Source organism: Tachysurus fulvidraco, chromosome 1 (assembly GCF_022655615.1).
Source record: "Tachysurus fulvidraco isolate hzauxx_2018 chromosome 1, HZAU_PFXX_2.0, whole genome shotgun sequence".
NCBI lineage: Eukaryota > Metazoa > Chordata > Actinopteri > Siluriformes > Bagridae > Tachysurus > Tachysurus fulvidraco.
Genome location: NC_062518.1, coordinates 35,741,077 through 35,765,925, shown reverse-complemented (window position 1 = coordinate 35,765,925; position 24,849 = coordinate 35,741,077). Strand labels below are relative to the sequence as shown.

Sequence of the window (24,849 nt, the reverse complement as noted above, 5' to 3'; positions counted from 1 at the left end):
GACAATATAAACAAGACTAATGTGAAGGAAATCGTGTGGCTTGTTAAAGATGAAGGAATATGGATGAATAGCTGCAAATCCAGCATTTTCAATGTTACATTTGGATTCTAGACAATATTATGGTCAGTGATTCTTACTTTTTTGTTCTGAAATTGTTCTCATTGTACCAGCTGTTAATAAAATCTGATCAGAGGAAAAACTCTCTGTTGTACCACAGGTTCTGTAAACAGGAAAAACAGCGACGGATGTGGACAGCCAACCATCGGGACGAGCATGTCTAACGGGCAGCTCAGAAAGCAATAGTAATCTGACGTTGTAGCATGTGAGGATATGGCTTAAAAGGAGGGGCTTTCAAAACAGCTAACTTTTGCTAAATCCTGCCAAAGTTCCTCAGGCTGGCCTCTGGCTGCTCTTGAAGGCTTGTTTTGCGCTGGAGTAACTGGCGAACGGAGAGAAGCGTATTCTCTGAGTGCAGAGACGTTTGGAAAATGTACTGTAGTATTAAAAAAACAGAAAATGTTGGTTTTGAAGAATGAACTTGAGATTATAGTCATTTCAGTGCACACTGGAAATGGAAAGACTCAGGTGGAGAGATGGAGTGAAGAAAATGAGAGAAAACAGCATTATATTTGCACGGTTTGCTCCCTGATGGGTCACATGACTGTAGATTAATACTAGAAGGGAGAGCGGAAAACATCTGCTGAGCATTATGGGCCACTAGGGGAGACCCTCACACCTCTCACCCCAGAGAGTGACAACCTCCCCATCCCCCATTCCCTAACACACACACACACACACACACACACACACACACACACACACACACACACACACACACACACACACACACACACACACAGGGCCATCAGCCCCATTCCTTCACTCCTCACCCCATTCTTGCTCAAAACCTTTGCTTTCCTCTCTACATTTTTCACACTCAGACATACAGGAAAGCTCAAATATAACACAGAAGCATAGTGAGTTGACCATGGTGAAGAACCACAAGTTTTCAATATACATACATATATTTATACCAGAGATATGATCAATACTCAGAAAGATGAACAGTGCAAATGGTTTATATGAAGAGGAGAGATGACATCACACCAGATGGGAATAGGTAGACAAGTGAAGACCAGAGAATTGCTTTACAGCACTCATTACAACTGTGAGATCACCAGAAAATATCTCATTAGGGAGAGAGTAAAATGTACAATTAGACACCACACACTCTGCTGTTCACAAAGATTATAAATTTAAAGGGATAAAGCATCGTTTAACACAATCCATATTTACTGAGCCTGCATGTGAATAGAACTGCTCAAAATTTTTGACACATTTCCCTGTAATGAAAGAGGAAGTAGAAGGATCCGAGCAGATGTTAAGATCCACCAATAAGCTTATTTGTAAATACATAAATATTAGCAGAACATGTTCTTAAATTCTTCAGTCAAAGATATTTGTAAAAATGATTCTTTCAGAGTTGGAACTATTTTTCAGGAGGAAGAATGGGGTTATGTACAACTAGAGTAGACACAGAATAGTGAGCATGATGTTACAGAAATATAATAAACAAACAAGGCGGTGTAATGCTGCTACTGTACAACCCCAGGGTTCCTCTTCCTGTTTTCAAAAAAAACAGCACATCCTCAAGTGGAATTTATTCTTCTTATACCACAGCAATTTGCCAGCAATTACAGTTTCCTCACTCGCCAGAAGAAGAAGTGTGATGCCTTATTGCGTATAACAGCACCAAAACAATAAAAGACAAAAATATGGTGAGTCACATTAAATATGGTGAATCAGACTTCATTAGAATCAAGTGAGTCTGAAACCAGACCATTGCTCCAGGGGCACAGGGAATAATCACAAGTGCGGATTCCAACCGCGGCAAACACGTGCAGTGTGAAAACCTCTTTAGAGTGAATTTTAAGTAAGACATATAGTGATACATTCAGTGGATAAAGATAGTGGTGAGAAGTATTCTGTATAGCATTCATCTTTCTTATTATCTAACTCATTACTTATGACCTTGCCAGTGATTCCCTCTGAGCAGCTTATTAGTCACCAGCCTCAGTCGGCATTTCCTGCCGTGATTCCCTACAGAGCAGGAACAAGAGCCGTCCAACTACGAAGCCTAGTTCAGGAACTGCAGGGCACAAGCTGCCATTTCTCACAATCTAACACCACACCATAAATCCTCGCCTTCTTTATTATTAGAGAAATCTCACAGCATGATCTGGGTGATTTTATTAACACGGATACAAAAGCTATTGGCAGGGTCAGAGGTGCAGCTCGAACAGCATGCGCCTGCCACGACGTCTGTCCCCAGGTACAAATCCATGTCGTTGCGAGAGCAGAACAAAACCTGCACATGCAGAGCTACCTTCGCAGAAATCCATGCTAAAAATAACACCATAAAACAAACACAGGGCGAGTGGTCAGGTGAATCTGCCAAGTATGAGCTAATGTCACCACACAGGAGGGCAAAAAATCCTCAGCCACACTAAGAAATAAACTTCAGCAGGTGCAGATGAGTAATGCAAAATGTGTGGGTCCTGTAAGCTGATCCTTACGCAAGCAACATTTCAAGAGAGCATTACAAATATCTGTACAGTCAGAGGAGCTGGACACACCTCTGTGACATGGGCTGCGCTTGAATCATCTGAAATCCGTAACCAGAAACATTATTTTAGTCAGATCCACATCACAGAAATGTGTCATAGTTCATGTATCACAACGCCGAATGCACACTACACCAACTGCTCTCTGTTATTCTATCCTTCCATAATGACTCCAGTTAACCCATATAATTTTGCTTAGTTAAATATTTTGGTTTACTAGCAGTTACCACGTACTGGTCTCAGTCAAAAGCAAGGGAACTTCACAACATCTTAGAACTTTTTTCTTACAAATAACCCACAGACTTCATATTAAAGGAACACACAGTATAAAAGGTCCTTGCGTTCATATTTAAAAATGTGGTCTCGTATCAACCAAGAAATGAAAGAAATATCACTGTCTTTCTTGCATATTGTTGAGGCAAGGAAAATTAGAGAATATTAATAATTAAGAACAATAAAGCAGTGATTTTTTTACCATGAATATAGTCTATTTTAATTAGTATAGTAGTCTTTATTTTAGATGTTTACATAAACTTGTTCCAGTAATGTTCAGTAATTAATTATCATCATCATAAACAACTATTTTAACATACATATACATACAACATTCAGAATCATCCATATTGCAGACCTCTGTGTCCCCATAGCTATGTCCATAAAATAAAATAATAGCACACTGTTAAGACCATCGCGTTTTTCTCTAATCACTTTCAGCAGCAGAAAAAAAAGATGAGAGAATCAAAGAAATGCTCAGTTGTAACTCTGAGGTCCAGTCCCTTGGACCAGTATCAGACATATTCGAGGCCCAAGTTTCATGAAATATGGATCAAGTGAAACACTAGTACTCCGCCCAGGGACGCAGTAACATCCTGTTTTCAAAGAGCATTCGTTTACTAATGAATGAAAGGCTTCAGTACTACAGCATAAGAATATTATCTACAACCTGCTGTGTTTCTATTACTGCTGGTTGCTAATTTGCAAATAAATAGCTTTGAGTGCCATAAAGACATAAACCATATCATTCAAAAAACTATCCGCATGCACACGCATTTGTCATTTATATTCTCTTGTCAGATCGATGAAATCTATGATCTATCAAGTCTATGAATATGTTTAGATGTAAGATGTTTTTTTTAGTTTAAGCATCTGGCTGGGTTGCCAGGTTCCCATTTTTTATCTACGCGGAATGTTTTGGGGTTTTCCACAGTTTGATTAACTTTGTTTTATTTATATACAAATCATGCAACACAAATACCTCCATATACACCTCACTGTCAAGCAAAATCATAGATTCACAAAACCTTCTCTCTCAAGAACACTTTTGTTGTAAATAAATCAAGGCGAATACCTGGACATCTGTTTCACCACTGAAGGCAGAAGAATCCACAACTATTCTGCTTAATGAAACATGGCCTTTATGTCTGGCCATGTCATGTGATGACAAATATAGAGTGACTCCATGCCTGTAGGCCAGACAACATGTCTGAATGCTCTATCTTATTTCTTCCATTTTCTCTTTCAATAAAAGAAGTGCAGATGTTGACTCAGAGTGCAGGCATGCAGGAAGACAGCACACACAGCCGAGCGTATGGCAGAGATAAAGTTCAACATTAACAAACAGCTGAAGATTCCTGTCTTAGCTGCTGTTCAACCAAAGCTACATTGTTTGCAATACACAACTTACAACTACATCATATAACTCCATATTTACTGTCAATAAATAACTAGCTCCAATCCCCCAGTATTCGGACGGTTTAGAGGAAAAAAGCCCTGAACAGAGTTGTAGGTTGATGGTATCTTAAGTCTGTAACCTAGTGATCCGGTGTTAATATATTCATCGATAGAGACTTAAAAGCACTTTTTTACGTCACTCTGTATAAGAACGCCTGCCAAATGCCTTAAAAGTGTAAATGTAAATAGTGGATCTATAGAAGCTGGTAGTTTGTCAGTGAACACATATTAAAAGTGCTGTATGAAACTAAAACACCAATCGAAGGCACAATATATGTTTTTCAGTCACTTAAATGTAAAGACATTCTGTTAAAGTCAGAATTTTGCTGGAATTTGTATCTGTTTTGTCTACTTAAAAATAAGTAGGTTTTAATAACAAATCAATTGTTTTACCCAAATAAGTAGTTTTTGTTTATATCTCAGAATACTTTCATATGTGCTCAGCATTTGGGAACGTGGGAAAAACCTCCTGGGTTGAAAAAATGGCAAGAACATGCATAGCTTTCTTAAGAATACTGTAGAGAAATCAAATAATATAATTAAACACCTGTTAAATAAATCCATATGTGTCACTTCATAGTGTTATTGTCTTGATATAAATATAATAGTATAAAATAGGAAAAAAGAGGAGAACTCTGGTAATGCATGGTAATGTAACTTCATTTAATATCACTGGAAATGTTTTAAATGTGGCAGGGAAATGCATACATTTTATTGTTTTATTGTTAATGTTTTCGATATAAAAGGTTAAGCTATCTGTCTATCTGTACATCTTATCCTACATAGGAGCCTATGCCAGGGGAAATAGGGCACAAGGCAGGAAACACATTGGACAATTGAAAAGCACATTCACACACACTGCAGACAATTTAGAGATGCCTGTCAGCCTACAACACACATCCTTGGACTCGGGAGGAAACCGCCAAAGCATGGGGCGAACATGCAAACTCCACACATAGAGGATGGAGGTGGAAATCAAACCCCCATCCCCAGAGGTGAGAGGCAATCATGCTATCCTTGTGTGTGTCCAACATGAGGCTGGATCCTGGAACCTGTTTTGAAAAGAAAAATTTACCAACTGAACCCTTTTGTCATCAGATGTGGGAGTTCCCTAATACCGGGTATAAAAATAACGACTGTGGAGGAGTTTACAAGTCATACGTTTTGGCTTTGAGTACAGATTTTACCATTCACAGTCAAATCTTTCAGCATCCACACACAGCAAAGGAATCATCATATACTCTCATTACTGTTAAATTACAGTTTGAAGTGTGCTGAATTGTTTACTATTTACTATTTATTATTTACACAATCTTCCATCAAACCAATTACATTAATATATTTTTATTAGGTGCCTTTGCATTTGCATTATTAATTCTGAGTGTGTTCCTGAAAATTCCTTTGAGGTTTTTTCTTGCATTAGTAATTTTCAATCCATTCAGTATTTTAATTCCTGTTTAGACCTCTGATTTATCATAGCAGTAAACAAAAATTATATAATTTTTAAGGATACCTTTGGAAACCTGCGATCCACAATATGCCTGGCAATTAATCTCACTAGCTTCATTATTTTAGGTGTAGAAATAAGCCACGCCCCTTTTAAATGGCAAAAACATACACAGTTTCAGCATTGCTGGTGGAGGCAAGTGGTGAGCGTCAATGTAAAGTATGAAAAGAATGAACTGTGTCTTTCTGTTCACGTGTTAACAGGAAGCTGCAACATCCAAATGTCCTGAAAATCTCAGTTTGTGTGTTTGTGTGTGTGTGTGTGTGTGTGTGTGAGAGAGAGAGAGAGAGAGAGAGAGAGAGAGAGAGAGAGAGAGAGAGAGAGAGAGAGAGAGAGAGAGAGAGACTAAGAGTAACTGAGCACAGCTAGTACTGTGAGTGACAAGTGTCTACACTCAACACATCAGTTAACACAGTGGTATTAGTTCAAATTTACAGAATACACACACACTATACAAACAACATTAGTCAACAGTCAAAGCTATGAATCACTCATTTACATTCACACAGGAACACAGCAAAGCACTGACTCAAAAGATTTCAATCATACACAAGTCTCACACTGGGACTGACATGTTACCTCTGAAGAACGGTGCAGTGAAAGAAGAATTCGAACTCTTCGCTTCCACCTGCCTCCCCTGACCTGGAGATCTCCTCCGCTTCCACCGCATCACTGTACGCATCCGAATACACACACACACACACACACACACACACACACACACACACACACACACACACACACACCCTCTCACAGACAGCAACAAAAACTCACACACATTCCCATGTTGCTCGATGTGTAGCAAGAAAGACTGTTTTATTTCCTCGTTCTGCTCTGCAACCTAATAGAGTTTAAGTCTAAGAGAGAGAGAGAGAGAGAGAGAGAGAGAGAGAGAGAGAGAGAGAGAGAGAGAGAGAGGATGCTGCATGCATCTCCCCATCCCGTTCCATCTCTCAGTCTCTCTTTCTCTCTCTCTTACTCCCTTACTCGGATCAGCTATATCTCTGTACATACACACTGCAGCAAATTCTGCAGTATTAGTTGAATGCCACATCTCTCTGTCTCTTTCTCTCTCTCTCTCTCTCTCTCTCTCTCTCTCTCTCTCTAACACACACAATCACTAGTAAAGGCAGTTACATCCTTTTGCAATCCAGTACTTGAGGCAAATATGTCTAATGGTTCCATAAACACACAAGAGTCTCTGTTTATGGTATTATTACTACACAGAGGCCATATTGCTGCAAACCCTTGGTTTATATTTATATAGCGTATCTTACACGCATATACAGGGAAAAACAGCCAATAGCAATTCTCAAGCTCTTTTCTATTTTTTCTTCCTTACTTTCCTGCCCCAAACACAACAGAGAGTGAAAATTAGCAGCGAGGGGAGCAATTTTACAGGGAACAAATTTATAATCTCCAGCAGTGAGAGATTTTAAATCTAGGTTGCACTTCACTTCTGGGTGGTGATTCAGTAAAAACAACAAAATGACAAGGCAATAACTAAACAAAAGATGAGCAGCGCTCGTATATTTGAAATGTTTACCAACAGACGTAGTAGAGGAATGTGGAGCAGCGAGTGTGTACATACGGCAGGTCGGGGCAGGGTGGGGCTGGGAGGCCTGGGGTGCACTGGAATGCAGGGGTGCTTTCACACATACGGTCCCCATCATGCGAGCAGAATTAAAACTCAGCGTGAGCTTCAGAGGCGGCACTGTTTGTTCTCTTATTGCCCACTCACACCTCACTTCTCGTGCTGAGTAATGAAATCTGCCAACTCTGAAATCTGCAGCACCATAACTGCATCTATTCCATATTACCATATCATCTAGTGCATAGTGACATTTTTTCCAGGCATTATTAATGGTGCTTTCTCATAAAATACAGCTAGAACATAAAATAAGATGTTAGAATGCAGGTATATCAAATCAGAGTAGCAAAAAAGACATGACTTCTCTTTAAAGTACCAAATGCAGGCACTCATATAGATCTAATCAGCAATCAGACTGTCCACGTTCCTCTTCTCTCCTCTCCATGTTTCATCTTTGTTTTGATTTCATGCCCCTCCCTTCAAACCTTTCCCTCTTCTCAGAGTCCACAAGCATCTGGAAATAATTCCCCAACTATTACGACAGACAGACTTGGCCTGTTTGTTGATCTTGACAAGGAGTTATTTTATAATTAACGATTCATTTCTTTCCTTGTTAATGATATATTGATAAATCAACCTTCCTCAATCATGACCTGTCACAAAAAAAACCTCTTTAATACTGAGTGTTTCTTGAGGGTTTTTTGAATGAATGATGGATCTGGATTCCTTCCTTTTTCTAGTTAAGAAACCTGCTGTATTTTTTCTTTTTTTTAAATCTCCTAATCAATTTTGGTTCACATCTCCAGACAGACTACTGAGCATTTGAAACAGTATGCAATATTTCACACATCCTGCTAGAAAGTATTCAAAAAATATGAAACTGCACCTAAGATTTTTGTAGTTCGACGTCCCTTCGACTGTCCGTTTCCGCTAGAGATGCAGGCGTGTCGAGGTGAGCCCATTCCAGACAGATGTGTAGGTATTATTTCAGATTATACACATCATTTCTGATAAATCTAAGGCCAATATTCCCATCCAAACGGTCATACGACTATAATTACAGGGCATTGAGATTGTGCCTGTGACATTTCACAAGGCAGTGGTGCTTCCTCTTGTCCCGATTGTCCTCATGAAGTTAAATTAAAAATATTAAATTTTTCCTATTAGATGGTGAGCCAACATCAGTCTTCATTGTATTTGACCACAATAAAACCAGCAATGTCAAATGTCAAAGCACTGCCATTTTATTTAAAAGGACAGCAATAAATGTGCAGTTTTGCATATTGTACTTGCTTTTTACAACCACTAGATTGTTTGATTGACAGATAAGGTCCTCCTACTATTTTAAAGACTACAGTATAAAGGCTCTGCGCTTTCAAATGTTTGTTTCTGTCAGCTTACAGAAGCTGTTAAAGCCATTTTGAAAATATAACTAACCATACCAGAAGATCCCCTTCCCAATGCTCCAACTTCAGACATGATTCAGGGATCCACGAAGTTCACTCCAGTCAAGCAGGAGCCACACAAGACTCCACCTGTTTAATCGGGTGAGCTTGGCTTTCAAAGTGTTTCGAGGTCTGGCTTCCTCTGGGTTGGAATGAAAATTTTCACCTACATTGGCACTTACTGGATGAGAATAGTCTCTCATGATCAAATCTTTCCTAATGTTTGTAACATTACAATATTGCCATGTAAAACGTGCTCATCCTGTTGGTAGATGCTTTGCATTTCTTTACACTTGAGATTTATTTACTTGTACTCACTCACTAGCATCTCATCATGTGTAAACATGCTTAAATATGGTTGCGCTTGTATTAAACAGTCCCTCCGGGATATCAATCAGTTTTTTTGGTGTGATTGTTGCAGCCAAATCATTGTTGTGATGCAACAAACCGAGTTTTTTTTGCAACTTGAAGACTGCTTTATTTTGCAGGAAAAGGCTTCATCTACCAACTATGAAGACAGATACCTGTATGTAAATATTTTCCATGAAAGCTGTATTAATGTTTGATGCACATGAATCAAAGTGCACTTTTGATGGGTGTGTGTTGTGATGCCACATGAAACGTCTTGGACCAAATATGCAGAAAATCTGGTAATTTTGAGAAATTACAAAGCTCCTTACAATTATGTTACATGTCACATGATGCTTTTTAATGAAAATACAGCTGTTTACATGTTAGCCTAGTGGTTAAGGCATTGGACTACTGATTGGAATGTTACTGTTTGGGAGTTTAAATCCCAGGTCCACCAAAGTGCCACTGCTGGGCCCCTGATCAAGGCCCTTAACCCTTAATTACTGTATAAATTGAAATAAAAATGTAATTCATTTTGATAAGGGTGTCTGTGAAATGTAAAATTTTATTTAATATATTGTATATGTTTCAATTTGCAAATGTATTTCTCAGACAATATTTCTGTCCACCCTGTATTCCAAACATCTAGGAATTGCTTGTAAAGTGAACAAAATTATGGGCCGATCTTTTCTGAGAAGTCTACATGCGTGACTGCTTTAACAATTTGCCAAAATAAGGTACAGATGTCTTCTCTGAATAAATCAATGTGATATTTTTCAATGTTGCACGATATTGGTACAGCGGACACGAGTGTAAAGTGCATGAATTTTTCAAGTTTCAAGTTTTTTTTTGCATATCAGCAAAACAAGTTAGCTCCTGTAAATAATTACATTATAGGAGCTATAAACTGCTGCATGAATAAGTTAAAAAAGGAAAGGATGTAATTAAAGAATGCCAGATAAAGCAGTAGAAGATGGATGGATGGACGGATGTAAATTACAGCCAGCAGTATTGGCACAGAAGATTAATCAACACCTTCAGACCGATCAGATTCAGGAATTCCATAATGCTGTAGTGTTGATACTGCATCTGAAGTACAATGCATTGTGTCCGTAGCTCAGTGATTAATGTGTTGGACTGCTCATAGGAATGTCATGAGTTTGAATCCCAGGGCCACTCAGCTACTCCTGGGTCCCTAAGCAAGGTCCTTAATCCTCATTTGCTCAGCTGTATAAATGTGATAATATGTAAGTCAGTCTGGATAAAGGGCATCTGCTAAAAATGCCATGAATATAAATACACATACTGTATTTTAGGAGCTAATACTAAAACAGTACAGTTCACTGAGCAATGTGTACAGCACAGCACATGACTTCATCTAATGAAATTATTGTCTTAAGTTCAAGAAATCTTTAGGCAGAACCAGTTTTTAAAATAGATTTCTTTTGTCTTTACAGATACATCTGCAATATGGTTATATACATTACACATTTTTGTGCTTCTTGCAGATATTATTATGCAAACATAATGGAGAAAACTCTGTGTGTGTGTGTGTGTGTGTGTGTGTGTGTGTGTGTGTGTGTGTGTGTGTGTGTGTGTGTGTGTGTGTGTGTGTATTGGTGGGAGAAAGGGGGGGTGGGCGGGGAGATGGGTTCCTAAAGGAAGCATAAGCCTGGTTTCTCTGATGATAGAAATCTGAGAGGAGTGGACAGAGTAAACATTGACCTGGATCCAGTGTGTGAGAGTATGATTTTTCCAAAGGACTGTCAAAATATGAAGAAGAAGAAGAGGGAAAAAAGGGAAAGAAAAACAGTATTTTGGAAAGTAATGGAAAACCTGATGCAGAACCTACAATAAAAAAAAGAAAGAAAAAGAAGCGGAAAGTACCTACAACATTCCCATCCACCTGATTGTTCTCTCTGCAGTGTATTTTACTGTGCATGTAGGAAGACAGGACTGGGGCTATAAAAACTTCAGCAAAAGAAATTAGATTTAATCAAAATATTTGCCAAGTAATGATTCATGTGGTTTATGTTCATTTCATCTTGCTGTGGCATGCACTGTCACTTCACACCATATGTTTGCATCAGTAAGTTTATTAGTAGATCAACGATTTTTTTCTACCCAATATTTTTTTAATATACACAACCATGCAAAAATATCACAAACATGCAAGATAAACAAGTCAGCAACATTCCCAGCAACACCCTGAAGTCGAACAAACTATTCAAGCACCAAAACCTTTTTTTTTTTGGAATTTTGGTCCTTATGATTCTAAAATGCAAAACACATGAGGAACCAAGGTCCAAGGTCACAGAGGACCTGGAATCTATTTTGATATAATCATCTTTAATCATTAGATCATTGTTGGGGTTTTAGGCAAAGTTTGACAGGAGTGTTGTAGGTCGTCCCAGACTCAATAGCTACCTCTTGGGTTGTTCTAGCTTTAAGACTGTATATTGCAGGAGCATAACGACAGTTTGCTACATTGTTAAAGCAATGTGTCAGAGTAGGGGTGGGAAGACGGCTGTGTTGCAGAGCTACATGGTCTGTGTCATAAGATCCAGAGCCAAAGACTGAGCAGCCAAGAGAATCTGAGGCACTGCCCAGAGCCTGAACGAGTTGCAGGAACAGGAAAAACAATCACATACTGCACATGTTCAACATAAAACACACATGGTCTCCCTTCTGTATAAGCCATGTGACTGGGTGCATACAAGCACACAAAGCCTGGACTGGACAGAAGTAGATAGAAGCGTGTGTTGTTATGAAACTGGTCCCTGAGGCGAAATGACTTCATGATCACGCAAATGTGCTTACTGCTACAGTCAACATGAGAGTGCAGCCATGAAAATCCCATTCCCATCGGTCAATCCCAAACATGACTTTCCCACGGGATGTTTCAGAGAGAGAGAGAGAGAGAGAGAGAGAGAGAGAGAGAGAGAGAGAGAGAGAGAGAGAGAGAGAGAGAGAGAGAGAGAGAGAGAGAGAGAGAGAGAGAGAGAGAGAGAGAGAGAGAGAGAGAGAGAGAGAGAGAGAGAGAGAAAGAGAAAGAGAGAGAGGGGGGGAAATGAACCTGTTGCGCAACTTTTTTTTGTGCTTGTCTTTACTACTTTGGACAAAGCATGAGAAGAAGGAGAAAGCAGTTGCTAGAGTCTAATGTAGCACTGCTTTAACTTGTTTTTGAGACATTCCTGTGCACATGATGCCTGAGTTCAGCTTGACTGAGCTTCTCTTGGCAGCTGGAACTCCGCCACGGCAACCAAATTCCCAGCCAACGGAGCAACAGTGGCGCAAAAATGATTTAAATTATAGAAAAACGTTCTGTGGTGCACAAAAGGGGACTCAGGCACACGGCCAAGGCAGGAAGTTGTTAATAGTTTCTTCTGCATTTCACCTGAATTTATCTTTCCCACTAGAATGATTTCCCTTACTCTGTTCAGACACTGCCTAATTTCCCCCCTCTCTCCCAGTCAGTCTTTCTTTCTTCCTCACTCATTCAATCAACTCAGAACTTTTTTTCTCCTCTACGTCTCTCCATCTCATTATACTCTAAAGAAAAACTCCAGCTTTCAACCTCAAAATCATATTCTATTGAGAGCTCAGGGTTGTTTTTCTTTTGGGGATTTTTAGGCAAATTCTTCAACAAATTATGTCCAGCAGAACTCATGCTCATTAGATTTGGCTAGTTTCAGAGAAACTAAACATGTTTTGAGAAAAGGGATGACATGCAGAAACCTGCAGGTGCACAACATATTACTGGAATATTAGTTGAATTTAGAAACATGAAATTAATCATAGCTCTCATGGGCATTTATTAGTTGCATAGTTGCATTCGCAGACATTTCGCCTGTGGTATTGCATGAGAGGTCATTTCTGTTAGGTCTGTAACTCCATACTAAATTATTTTTCGGTATTTTAAACACAGGAATACAACAATGATTTCCTGACTAGACTACACACACACACACACACACACACACACACACACACACACACACACACACACACACACACACACACAAACACACCAGACGCTCTACTTATCCAGACGAAAGTTAAAGTAACAAGTCTGCATTATGTCCAAGCCTCCTGTCACATTCATCTTTAGGCCTTTTACACTATATATTTTAATCCCGAGGCTAGTTTCTCTTTACTGTCTTTAAGCTTGAATGGACTAAAGACTGTAAATGCTAGAAGAATATTTTAAAGAATACATTAAAGAATAACGAATCTTTGCACTCGTCATGAGACACTAGCACCAAGACGTACATCAATACTTCAAGAATACATTTTTTTATTGAAAGGGTGTCTATATTAGTTATAAATATGGTCCTGAGTCCATTATCTCTCAGACAGTTCTGTCTGTATATTGTTTGTTGGCATTATTTGGCTCGATTTGGCTCCTTAGATGTAAGATGCACTCAATATAAGAGTTTTATGCTACAAGCAAACATTTCTATCCTGATGGATTAGTTTCTTCCAACACTGACTCTGCCCTATCAGTAGAGCATGAAGGCTCACTGAACGGTTTGATGAGAATGAAAATGATAAACTTCATAAGATATGACCTTCACAATCACCAGCTCTCAAACCAGGTGGAGATTTTGGACAGATGTGTAAGACAATGCTCTCCAACACCATTATTAAAAAAATAACTGAGGGTACATCATTCAGAAGAATGACATTCATCGCTTCAGGACAGATCCAAAGCTTCATAGAGAATCTACCAAGAAGCTACTGTATGTTTCACTCTGCTTCTGAATTGCTCTCAACTGCACCTGTGTTTCATGACCAGATTCCATGAATTCTGCAAGGATACTCTTTTAGAATGGAGACTGGAATAGGAAGAAGAATTATTGGTATGATAACAGTTAAAGTCGATATATCCGTGAATTTCACACGAGAATGACATAAAATGACAAGAGACTGCTGCTGTAAAAGAATTCTAATTTGTATCACAGGAAATTTCTAACATATTTTTAAGCATTTTCTCTTAAGACGGTTGCTCTTTAGCAGTCAGAATATATCAAAACAACATAACTATAAATAGAAAATAAATATAACATTTGCTTGGTAAGCTTGTCCTGAATAAATGAAGGAAATCAATTTACCAAAAGATCTGATGCTTAGTTCAGGATTATTTTTTTATTCTGTCATTTATACCATAATGTCCCAAAGGTCTCCATATGCAAGTGAACACTTTTTAGAAAAACATTTTTTTTGCCAAATGTTTCATAGTACTAGATAGTTTATAATACAGAATACTTTAAGACAGCCTTTAAGAACACCTTTGAAAAAGGAAGACTGTATTAAAATCATTCTCATGGCTGAGGTTACGATGGACTTCAACAGGAAACATGACAAGCACATCACACACTACACTGCTGCCAAACTGGGAGTGAAAGTTGGAAGAGATGACTTTGTGTGTGTTTTTTAAAGAAATGGCCTTCACACTTATAAGAGTTCTGCTTGCTGCCACCCAAAGAGTTTCTCCCATGAATAAGCAAATGTCCCTTATATATGCCTAAGCCTTGTCTAATGCATATCTTAACAGTACTAAAATTAACAAACTGTCATCTTGATGGTGTCAGATTTATTCAATAGATTCAGTGAAAATGATTCCTCAACTCTGCTCAAGGCTAAAGATTATAACACAAGGCGTTTCGTAAAAAACTGATCTATCACGCATTATCTATGTTGTGGTGGTGACATAAACATTTAGTTGTCCACTTAAGAGCCATCTACCAAACACGCATTAAACTTTATTTGAATCCCTGCTTCATTTTTTCCTATCGTGCCCTACATGGCTGTTTGGCTAGAAGGAATGACCAGCATCCTTTAAAGCAGTAGAGTTGATTTCACATTCGTGTTTTTGTGTATATGTTACGGCTAAGTATAACATGAAGGGATAACTGGCCGAATTTAAGCTGCTCCTTCACCCCATGTCCTCATCAAATGCTGACACACAGTCTCCAGAGGGACATGAACTCCAGTTACTTTGCTCTGAAGAAACAATCGTCGCTGCCAAATAATCTGCTGCATTTCAGGATCTGAATTGGTTATCTAGAACTTGTCAGAGCAAGGGATTTTCAGACACTAAGGCCAGGACCCTAAGCAAATACAGGTGGGTTATATTTTAACAAATCTAGTCTAGGCCTAATCATCATCCATCCATTCATTAGAGAAGCCTGATTAACTCATGCAGATGCACTGGAGTATACTCATGGTGATGCTGGACTGCATCACAAGGCCAAATGTGTGGGATTAAGGGGACAAAGTTTGAGAGTTGCTTCCTTTTCTAAGACAAAAGGAAGCGGACAGAGGAAATTTTCTGCTCGTCCTCAGCTTAGCAACACAGAGTAGCGTAGGAGGCATCATAGTGACTGCATGCCAAAACAGTGGAGCCAAAAATGAAAAGAAGAATAAACACATGATTGATTTGACAGATGAACCTGATGGAGATGAATACGCTACAAGGCACGCCTCGCACAGTTTGTTTGCTGCTGATTATTATCTGACAAGAGTCCATTCAGCAGGATTTCTGGATGGCTGTCCAGTGACCTCGGTGTCCACACAGATTTGTCTTGTTCATCTGTGTGAATCTCTTGCTTGTACTGAACTCTAAGACTATTCTAGGTCTAAATCTTTTGTGGACCCATAATACAGCCTTGTGGCATTTCTCTCTCCCTGCCTGGAGATTAGTTACAATGGAAAACCCACTGAAGCCAATACATGTAAACAATACAGCTCTTGATTTTCATTAACACCACACTGTGACTAGCCTGACCAGTTTGTTAGGACACTATTCATTCTGCTTTATACCTTGTATTTAATAAATAAATAAAAACATATAATAATCCAATAAAAAAAATACAAAAATAAGTAAAGCACATATAATTGTAAGCATGGTAATGAAATCAACTAAAATTGTTACAACCTACAACCAGGAAAAAAGCCACAATTATCAGTTATTATGTCTATAAATAATGTCTACTAACACCTAATGCTAATCCAATTTGGGGTTGATTGTGTGTAAAGCACTAAGAGGTTCAGCTGTTAGTGGCTCTATCCCATGGACTAGAGAGTGAGAGTCTTATTTAAGGAAGAAGGCTTATTCTGGTGCACTCGTGTGTTTGGGGCAATAGAAGCACGTACGCACTACTGTTGCTCACCTTTTTGAGCTCTATTTCTTAACAGCTGTATCAACAATCTATAATAGATCTTAGAAGTTCATGGGGTAAGAGAGCTTTATGTATTGCATCTGAGGCTATAAGACAACAGTCTCATTCTGTAAACAACCACATCCAGTCGTGCCAAACTGCCAGAAAAGTCACGCGCTCACATAGTTTCTGTCTCATATGCCAACATAGCGAAGACATTTCAAGACTAAACAAACTTGGACTTGGAGTGTTTAGCGGTGTAACAAGTGACCCAGCAGAACTCAGAGGCTTCTGCAAATAGAAAGTAACAGCTCTTGCTTACTCTGTAGCGGTGGCTTGCAGGCTGCGAGTGTCGAGACGTGTCTTTGCAGGCTGATAACTTTGTTCTCCAATGTTCCCGAGCGATGGCAAATGGACGCGATCTCTCCTTCGAGTTCCTCCAGGATGCTGACCGACTGCCTGCATAAATCGGACAGCTGTCTGAGGATGGAGCAAAGGCTGAAGCCGCACACGTCCGCCAAGTCCGTGACCGACGCACCGCCGCTCCTCAGCGCGCTTTTGCACACGTCCTTAGGCGCGATGATGCGCTTGCAAAACGGCATCTTCTTTCTTCTCTATGATCTACTTCAGTGTTGCAGTTGGTTAGAGGGCTGATCAGAGCCCGATCTCCCCGAGCTGAACTCCGTCTAGCGAGTACAGTGCGGGCATCTTTTTTGCGTTGCAGCTGATTGTCCACTGCGCGGAGCTCTGATCAGTCCGCATGAGTCCAGAGAGAAAGCTGCGAGGGAGGATTCAAAAGTCAGCGGCTTTACAGGAGGATGCAGACCAGCCACAGGTACAGGACCTGCAGCCAAAAAACCTACTACTACTAAACTAAATAGCATGTAAGATATCTGACCTCTGGAGTAAAGAATGGACGTAGAGCTGCCGTGCTACTTTGACACGTTATTTGATACAGATAAAGACTCAAAGACATCTGAAAGTGTGACACAGTCTCGTCTGCAGGTTGCTTTTCATTGCTTCCTAATTAAACTTGAATGACTTTTGCACCCGATTTGGTACCGGCGTGAATTTACGCAAACGAGACGATCACTTTCTTGTCTTTCTACTTCATTCTTAACCTTGTGTGCATGTTGTGGCTTACAAACACTAAAAATACAACGTTTTCCTGTTTGCAAGCCAGATGTGGAAATACAGCAGTTCAGACTAAAAACAAGGATTGTCAAGAGAAAAGAAATGATCCAGGACGAAGTACCTGGTGCTTTGCCCTTTTATTAGAGTGTCCAAAATTCTTGCTGGTGCTCCTGGTTTAGACAGAAGAGTCCACTGGTATTTTCAAAGTAATCTAGTGTCTACATCTGCAGTCTCAATCACACCTGAACAATTCGTCCTGCAGATCAGAGGATTTTTGTGGCATTTTGCAACACATCACTTGTTAGATGAAAAAGTAAGCTCGGCAACATTAAGTTTTAACAGCTGCACTCCAAGACCGTAAATTCCAACACTGGAAAAAATACACCTAGGTTTAGCAGTGGAAAAAAACGTCCTCCAATCCTTACACTCCTTCCTCCAGACCAGATGTTGGCCCCTCCCAAAGCTCACATCTGCTGCATGTGTGCACCCCCACCCAAAACCATAACTTGGCTCACCTACACGATTTGTTCATCTATTCATACATTTCCCAGAACTGAAGGTTGCAGAAGGAGTTAAGCTGAACAGCACTGAAGAGGAAGAGGAAGAAGAGCAGGTAGATGAGCAACATGTCACCCATATCCACTCATCTCATTAAGCATATTTCCATCCATGCATGACTTTATGGAAGTATATCATGCAGAGATATTGATCAGAAACATGTGGGGGAACCATGTCTGGCTGCTAGTGAAACATGACTGTCTCCATTGTTCCAGGTTTCCCCACCCCATTACGCACAGGCCAAACACGCAGGCAGAAATACTCCTAAAGGACCTTGAGCGTGAACCCACCCCCCTCACTGAAATACCATTTTTTCTTCACTCTGTGTGCATATATAAATGTGATTCTGAAACCACATAGCTCATGTGTAATTAAATGAAAGTGCTGTTTTATTTTGCACAAGGGGGAGATGTGAGCAGTGCACGAGCAGTGCCGGAGTCTGGCATGCTTCATGCTTTATTTTCAAAGAGCATCGTTGCACAAAATGTCCTTAGTCGTGTCAGATCCGTTTAGAATTCTGCTCTCAAAATAGATGCACTTAATCAATAATCATTTGATTATTGATAATCATATAATCATTTAGGACACAGCATCACAACCATGTAAATGTGGTTATGAGCACAAAGTATAAGAGAGTAATAAAAAAAAAGCATCCTAATGCCATCTAGAACTAGAAGCATTTATAGTAAACTCAAGGACACAAGACACTGTGTAGGTGTGAGTCTTATTTTGGACACAGGCCCCAACAGTGTGTTGGACTGGGATGAGCCGAGCCATGCTGCAGCACTGCGGACCATCAGGCGAAAGGCTGCAGGACAAACAGGCTGAAACACAGCAGGACCCATATGGCCTGGAGAAGAGCCACAGCCAAGTAGAACACACACATTCACATGCAAGTTTACACCAATTAGCCATAACTTTAAGGCCAATGACAGGTGAAGTGAATAGCATTGATTATCTTGTTACATGGGCACCTGTCAAGGGATGGGATATATCAGGCAGAAAATTAAGTCACATTGAATTTGATGTGTTGGAAGCAGGAAAAATAGGCAAGATGGGATGTTCCTGGTATTCAGTGATTATTAATTTCCAAAAGTGGTGCAAGGAAGGACAAACAGTGAACCGGTGATCATGTCATTGATGTGTGTGGGGACAGAACTGTAGTAGAAATTGCTGAAAAAGTTAATGGCTTAATAGGAAAGTGTCAGAACACACACTAAATTCCAGCTTGCTGCCTTGCCACAGACTGGTCCAAGCGTCCATGTCCTCTGCTGAAAGTGCTTAGAATGGGCATGTTACATTGATACATATCAGCAATGTCACCGTGGATCATGTACCCTTCTTCATGGCCAGCCTTTCCTAATGCAGTGGCATCTTCTAGAATCCTGCTGAAATGCAAAAATGGTTCAGGAATGGTTTGTGGATCATGACAAAGAGTTCAAGGTGCTGAATTGGCATCAATTCCACAGATCTCAATCTGATCGTGTATCTGTAGGATGTGCTGGATAAACAAGTATGATTTATGAAGGCTCACCTTACAACTTAAAGGACTTACTGCTAACGTCTTGTTGCCAGATACCACAGCACACCTATAGAGGTCTTGTGGAGTCAGTGTGTGGATAGGTCAAAGCCGTTTTGGTGGTACAAGGGAGGTGGTTTTATTTTGATGGGTGATTGGTGGACATTTCTCCTGCTATATAAACTCTCATGACTTGTTAACTTGATATACTGGATCTTGTGTAAAGTTGAACAGTAATAATTCTCTGTGGAAATTAAACTATGCTTAATGTGCATCTGCACTGATCTTGGAGAAACAAACACTCAATCTGACTGACTCAAATTTTAGTTACATAAACCCATATATATGGGCATATATAATACATCAACATCGCTCATCAGTCACTCTCTTGCAGATCACATCAAGTTCCAGCAGAGTCTCTATATGCATATTTATCTAAGTTTGCTTACCTCATTTCACTCCCTCCCTTCTGTGTGTCTTAAAAAATGAACAGGAAGAACCAAGGACAAACATATTGGTCTTGGTTATTGGAGCATCATTCTGAAGTAACTTCACTTATCAATGATATAACAAAAATTTCAGGGCCTCGGCATCAAGGTGGTATGGAAGAAGCAGATGGGTTATTGGAAAGCAGCCACACAAGGTTCTACTCAGCATCAATCGATACAATTTGTAAGCAAACAGGCTTGGTGAAATCAGCACATTAAACAAGACTGGGTATCATGTTAGGAATGGATGGCTGAGATCCATTTGCAGCATTCAAGGTGATGCAGCACTCATTAACATTAAAGCATTCAGGATGATGCAGCTCTCCAGTTGTGCTATCTTTGGATGCATTATAGTAATAGCTCATCCGTTTCTACATACGTGCTCTAATTGCAACGTGATGTAATCTTTCATGATTGCATCATACTTTGAATGATTGACTGGTAAATGTTGAACAGGGCTTTTGGACTTATTTAAATTTGAAATAATGAACTATTTGGTTTGTACTATGTAAAAAAATGTATACTTATAGGATAATTGTATTTTAAAAGAAATAGATTACAAACATGCACTCTACATGGAACAGGTCTCAGAAATAGTGATCATTTTAGCCACTATTGTAGGCTAAAACTGTAGCCAACCGATGCATCTTTAAATAAGTGATGGATTAATCTCCAGAGATTAATAAATAAAAGTCCATTAAGATCCTTTACTTAATCCTGGCCCAAGACACTGTAGTTCAAACTATTTAGAAAATCCTAGTTAAAAAAATCTTAATTATTTAATTGCTAATTTGATCCATTCCATGACCAGAATGCTGAATAAAATGGTCCTTTAAGACAGAAACTTGGATGTACACTATTTGGATTAAATGTACATACTTTCAAATACACTTAATTACACTCCATTCAATTAAAATTCATGGACCAAAAAGGTCACTAAAAAGAACTTGACATTTATGAGTTGTGTACAATCACTGAAAATTAGATTTAAATTAAATTAATTTGATTTAAACAAATACATTTTTGCATAAATAATTCCATCTTTAGCCATTGTTGTAAATATTTTGTTTTATTTGAAACCAGGGTTGGGGGAACCAGTCCTGAGTGGACTTAGCTGCTGCTCTGCTTGGCAGCCAGTCTCTTGTCTCTCTCCTCAGCAATGGTCAGACGGATACCCTTTCCACGAGGGATGGACACCCATGGCTTGTTACCCTGAACACCACACGAGACACATTTAAGAAATTACTTTCATAATTACGAGGTCACTTCAGAGGGCTGCAGATATTAACATTGGGTTGTTTTAAGTCCATGCTAAAAAAGTATATATAAAAAATAGTTGTGCAAATTCTTCATGTCTTAAAATCTGCTCAGAACAGGATTATAGGACATAAAATGCATGAGCACATGTATCAAATATCAGCTCTTTTGCCAGTTTAAAATCTGATTAAAATGCATGAAGCAAAAGACAAGACTAATGGGAAATACTTTAGCCAACAATAAGCATTTACAAGAAAGATTGTTTTACTCTCCATCTGAAATTCTTACTAAGTCAACTTTATACAATTGCAAAAATAAGCAATGAATGAAAAACCTAACTGGGACTGCATTAAGCAGCTGTCGGCAGAAAATGTGTGAATTTCTCTCTCACCTTGCCAATGACAAAGATGTTGGAGAGCCTGGTGGCAAAGCTGTTGCCTGTGCTGTCCTTCACGTGCACCACATCAAAGGAGCCAGGATGCCTCTCTCGGTTGGTGATGACACCAATACGACCCAAGTTAGCACCACCAGTCACCATGCACAGGTTACCTACACACAGGTAGAGAAAGCAGACATGTCACTCAAGTGGAACATCGACACACATGTCTTTTACAGGCAGAGCTTATGACAAATAATTCCAACATGGACTACAATGTAACCAGTTTGCACAATTTTCCATTGACTCCCCATGTTGGAGTGTTGGCTGACTTCAGTGAGCTTATATATTTTAGCCTTAAAATAAATAAATACTGACCAGTGTCAAACTTGATGAAATCTGTGATTTTGCCAGTCTCCAGGTCAATGCGGACCGTGTCATTAGCCTTGATCATGGGATCAGGGTAGCGGATGGTGCGGGCATCATGGGTCACCAGGTGAGGGATTCCCTTAGTGCCAACAAGGAGTTTCCTAACCTTGCACAGCTTGTACTACAGATAAACAGGGTGGGGAAAAAGATTAACACAATCAGAAACAAGGCTTCTAATGAAGCAGTATAGTAGGCTAACTACCTGCAAAAAGAAAATTAAAATGTTAAACAAAACATGCAGGAGCAAATAAAAAGGTGTCACATCTCAGTTTCTAATTCTACAGCACTTGCAGCAAATATCTTTTACCGCAATTACAAAACACATTCCACAATATAAATTTGTGTCAAAATGACAAATGTGGCTCACCTTGGCCTCCTCGTTGGTGATGCGGTGGACAGTGAAACGGCCTTTCACATCATAAATCAAGCGGAAGTTTTCTCCAGTCTTCTCAATGCTGATCACATCTGCAACCCAAAACACAAAACTGTAACCTGTCCAGAAGCTGTTCATACAACCTGCTCCAAGTCCCCCACAAACATCACAGCAACTTACTGGTGGCTATTTCACACTCACCAGGTTTTGACAATGAATCAGATCAGATTTAATATCCTCTTGGCAATCTTATCTGAACTCCCACTGGGTGAATGACAGTGGCTCCATAAAAACAATAACATTTGTCAGTCTTGGAGGAAGGACATATAATTGCTCATCCATCTGTTAAACTGTGCCATCAAAGTCACCCATCACACAAACCGAACACTTATAACATGGCAAACTCTGCAGTAAACTGCAAAAGGAAAATATGTCACAGTAAAGAGACTTCTGCTGTGGTTTACTGTGCACATCATAACTAATTACCAAACACTAAAGAAACTAATGGATGCAAAAGTACTTAAAAAACCCCATACTCTCAACTAAAATTAAATGTTTGCCTAGTAGTTCACCAACATGCTTTCTTAAACTGTCACTCAGAATGACTACCATTGGTACTCGATTTTAAACACCAACAATGGTACCAAAAAGAACACACCGGAACAGGGTGTTCATCCATAACCCTGACTACATATGAAGTGTGTTGAATCAGTGAATGGAAAAAGATGAGCCTGCTTGGCAAATTACCATTTAACAATAATATCTGGACAGGACAAGCTTTCTAGACAATGCATGTTGACTAGCACAGGAAAAGTGAAGTCTTCCCTATTAGTGTAAAAAAAATGCAAGTGCCTACGTCTCATTTTAATAGAAAACGGACTGATCTGATGTTTATTTTAAGTAGAAAGATAACTCACCAAATCCAACTGTATAAATGCACTTGTTATAAATATTTTACTTTTGCTGTTGTGTTTCATTAACCAGAAGATCATTAATCTTACCGTGCAGTACTATACTTTAGAAATCCATATACAAGCATTTATTTTCATTGGTATTGCAGTGTAGAGTTAACTGCAATTTTTGTTAATGGCACTGGTTTGGGATTTCACCAACAGAATTTTGTTGCATCAAACCCAATGACAATAAAACTCAGATCCCAGTATTAAACAACTAATGTTTAGAGATGCAACTGAAGAGAATGAGCAAAACATTTTCCATCAGAAATGTCTCTCTTACCAACATGCCAATGCCAAAAAGCCATACATTACTTGAGGAATATCAAGTCCACTCGAAATCAACTTTTATTTACATGATCGTACAAAGCTGTGAGGCTCTTATAAGGATTATATACCAAAATTGTGTCATCTACTGAAATCACGGTAAATGTGGTGCTCCTTGGCTATAATATAACCTATAAGGCATTGAAACGATACTTTGGTTAACAGGACCAAACTGACTTACCCATAAATCCAGCAGGGTAGGTGATGTCGGTGCGGACCTTGCCATCGACCTTGATGAACCTCTGCATGCAGATCTTCTTAACCTCGTCTCCAGTCAGCGCGTACTTCAGCCTGTTCCTCAGGAAGATGATGAGGGGCAGACATTCTCTCAGCTTGTGGGGACCGGTGGAGGGCCGAGGAGCCTAGGAGTGACAAAATACAGCACCACATCAATTTACCACACTGAAGCTGCCTTGTTCAACCATAAACAGAACCATTATCATGATCATATCCAGTGGAGTCACGTGGGGGTGAAAAAACACTCACAAACACTCCAGTAAGTTTGTCAAGCATCCAGTGTTTAGGAGCTGCAACACGCTTCAGGTGTTTCTTCGGTCCTCGGGCCTAAAAAAAAAAACAGAATAAATATAATTTCCAGCGTTATTAAATCCTGTTCGCTCAATTCCCCAGCAGTGTGAACAGAGACAACGGTTTTAGCATTCGAGCTAATTTATTAGCATCAACGCAAAAGGCCTTTAGTGACAGAACCGTGCAATAAAATCTACAATTATTGAGACTGAATCACGTTTTAACCCCAATGACAAAAACTACACGGACTTTCGGAAGGACAAGCTGCTAAAACCCCGAGTTAAGGCGCCATGTCTTGTTAAGAGACCGAACACTTTAAACTAAACATCTTTATTACAAACACATGACCAATCACAGCAATATAAGGATTTATACACAGACATCGAGTGAAAACACGATATTTTAATGGTTTAGGTGATTGATACTGTGTGAAATGGCGGATGATTCTGGATTAAATCGGAAGAGAAACGAAAAAAGAAATCTGCTCACCATGTT

At 39.4% G+C, this 24,849-nt stretch overlaps 1 protein-coding gene and 1 long non-coding RNA gene across 4 annotated transcripts in view; one reads left to right on the top strand and one right to left on the bottom strand.

Moving 5' to 3' along the window:
- The window catches only part of nhsl2 (NHS-like 2), a 68,104-nt gene extending 50,948 nt beyond the window's left edge, over positions 1 to 17,156 (bottom strand). For 2 of the 3 annotated variants that reach the window (XM_027164990.2, XM_027164991.2), the window contains exon 1: positions 16,735 to 17,156. In XM_027164990.2, coding sequence (XP_027020791.1) covers positions 16,735 to 17,014 — 280 coding nt within the window. In that variant the 5' untranslated portion in view covers positions 17,015 to 17,156. Of the gene's footprint in view, positions 1 to 6,441; positions 6,720 to 16,734 lie in introns of those variants that run through there. The other variant, XM_027164992.2, reaches the window with a different exon arrangement.
- On the top strand, positions 17,118 to 24,188 carry LOC125145455. Its single transcript, XR_007143841.1, has 2 exons — positions 17,118 to 17,247; positions 18,098 to 24,188. It is a non-coding gene; the product is annotated as an uncharacterized LOC125145455 (long non-coding RNA).
- The last annotated feature ends 661 nt before the right edge of the window (positions 24,189 to 24,849 follow it).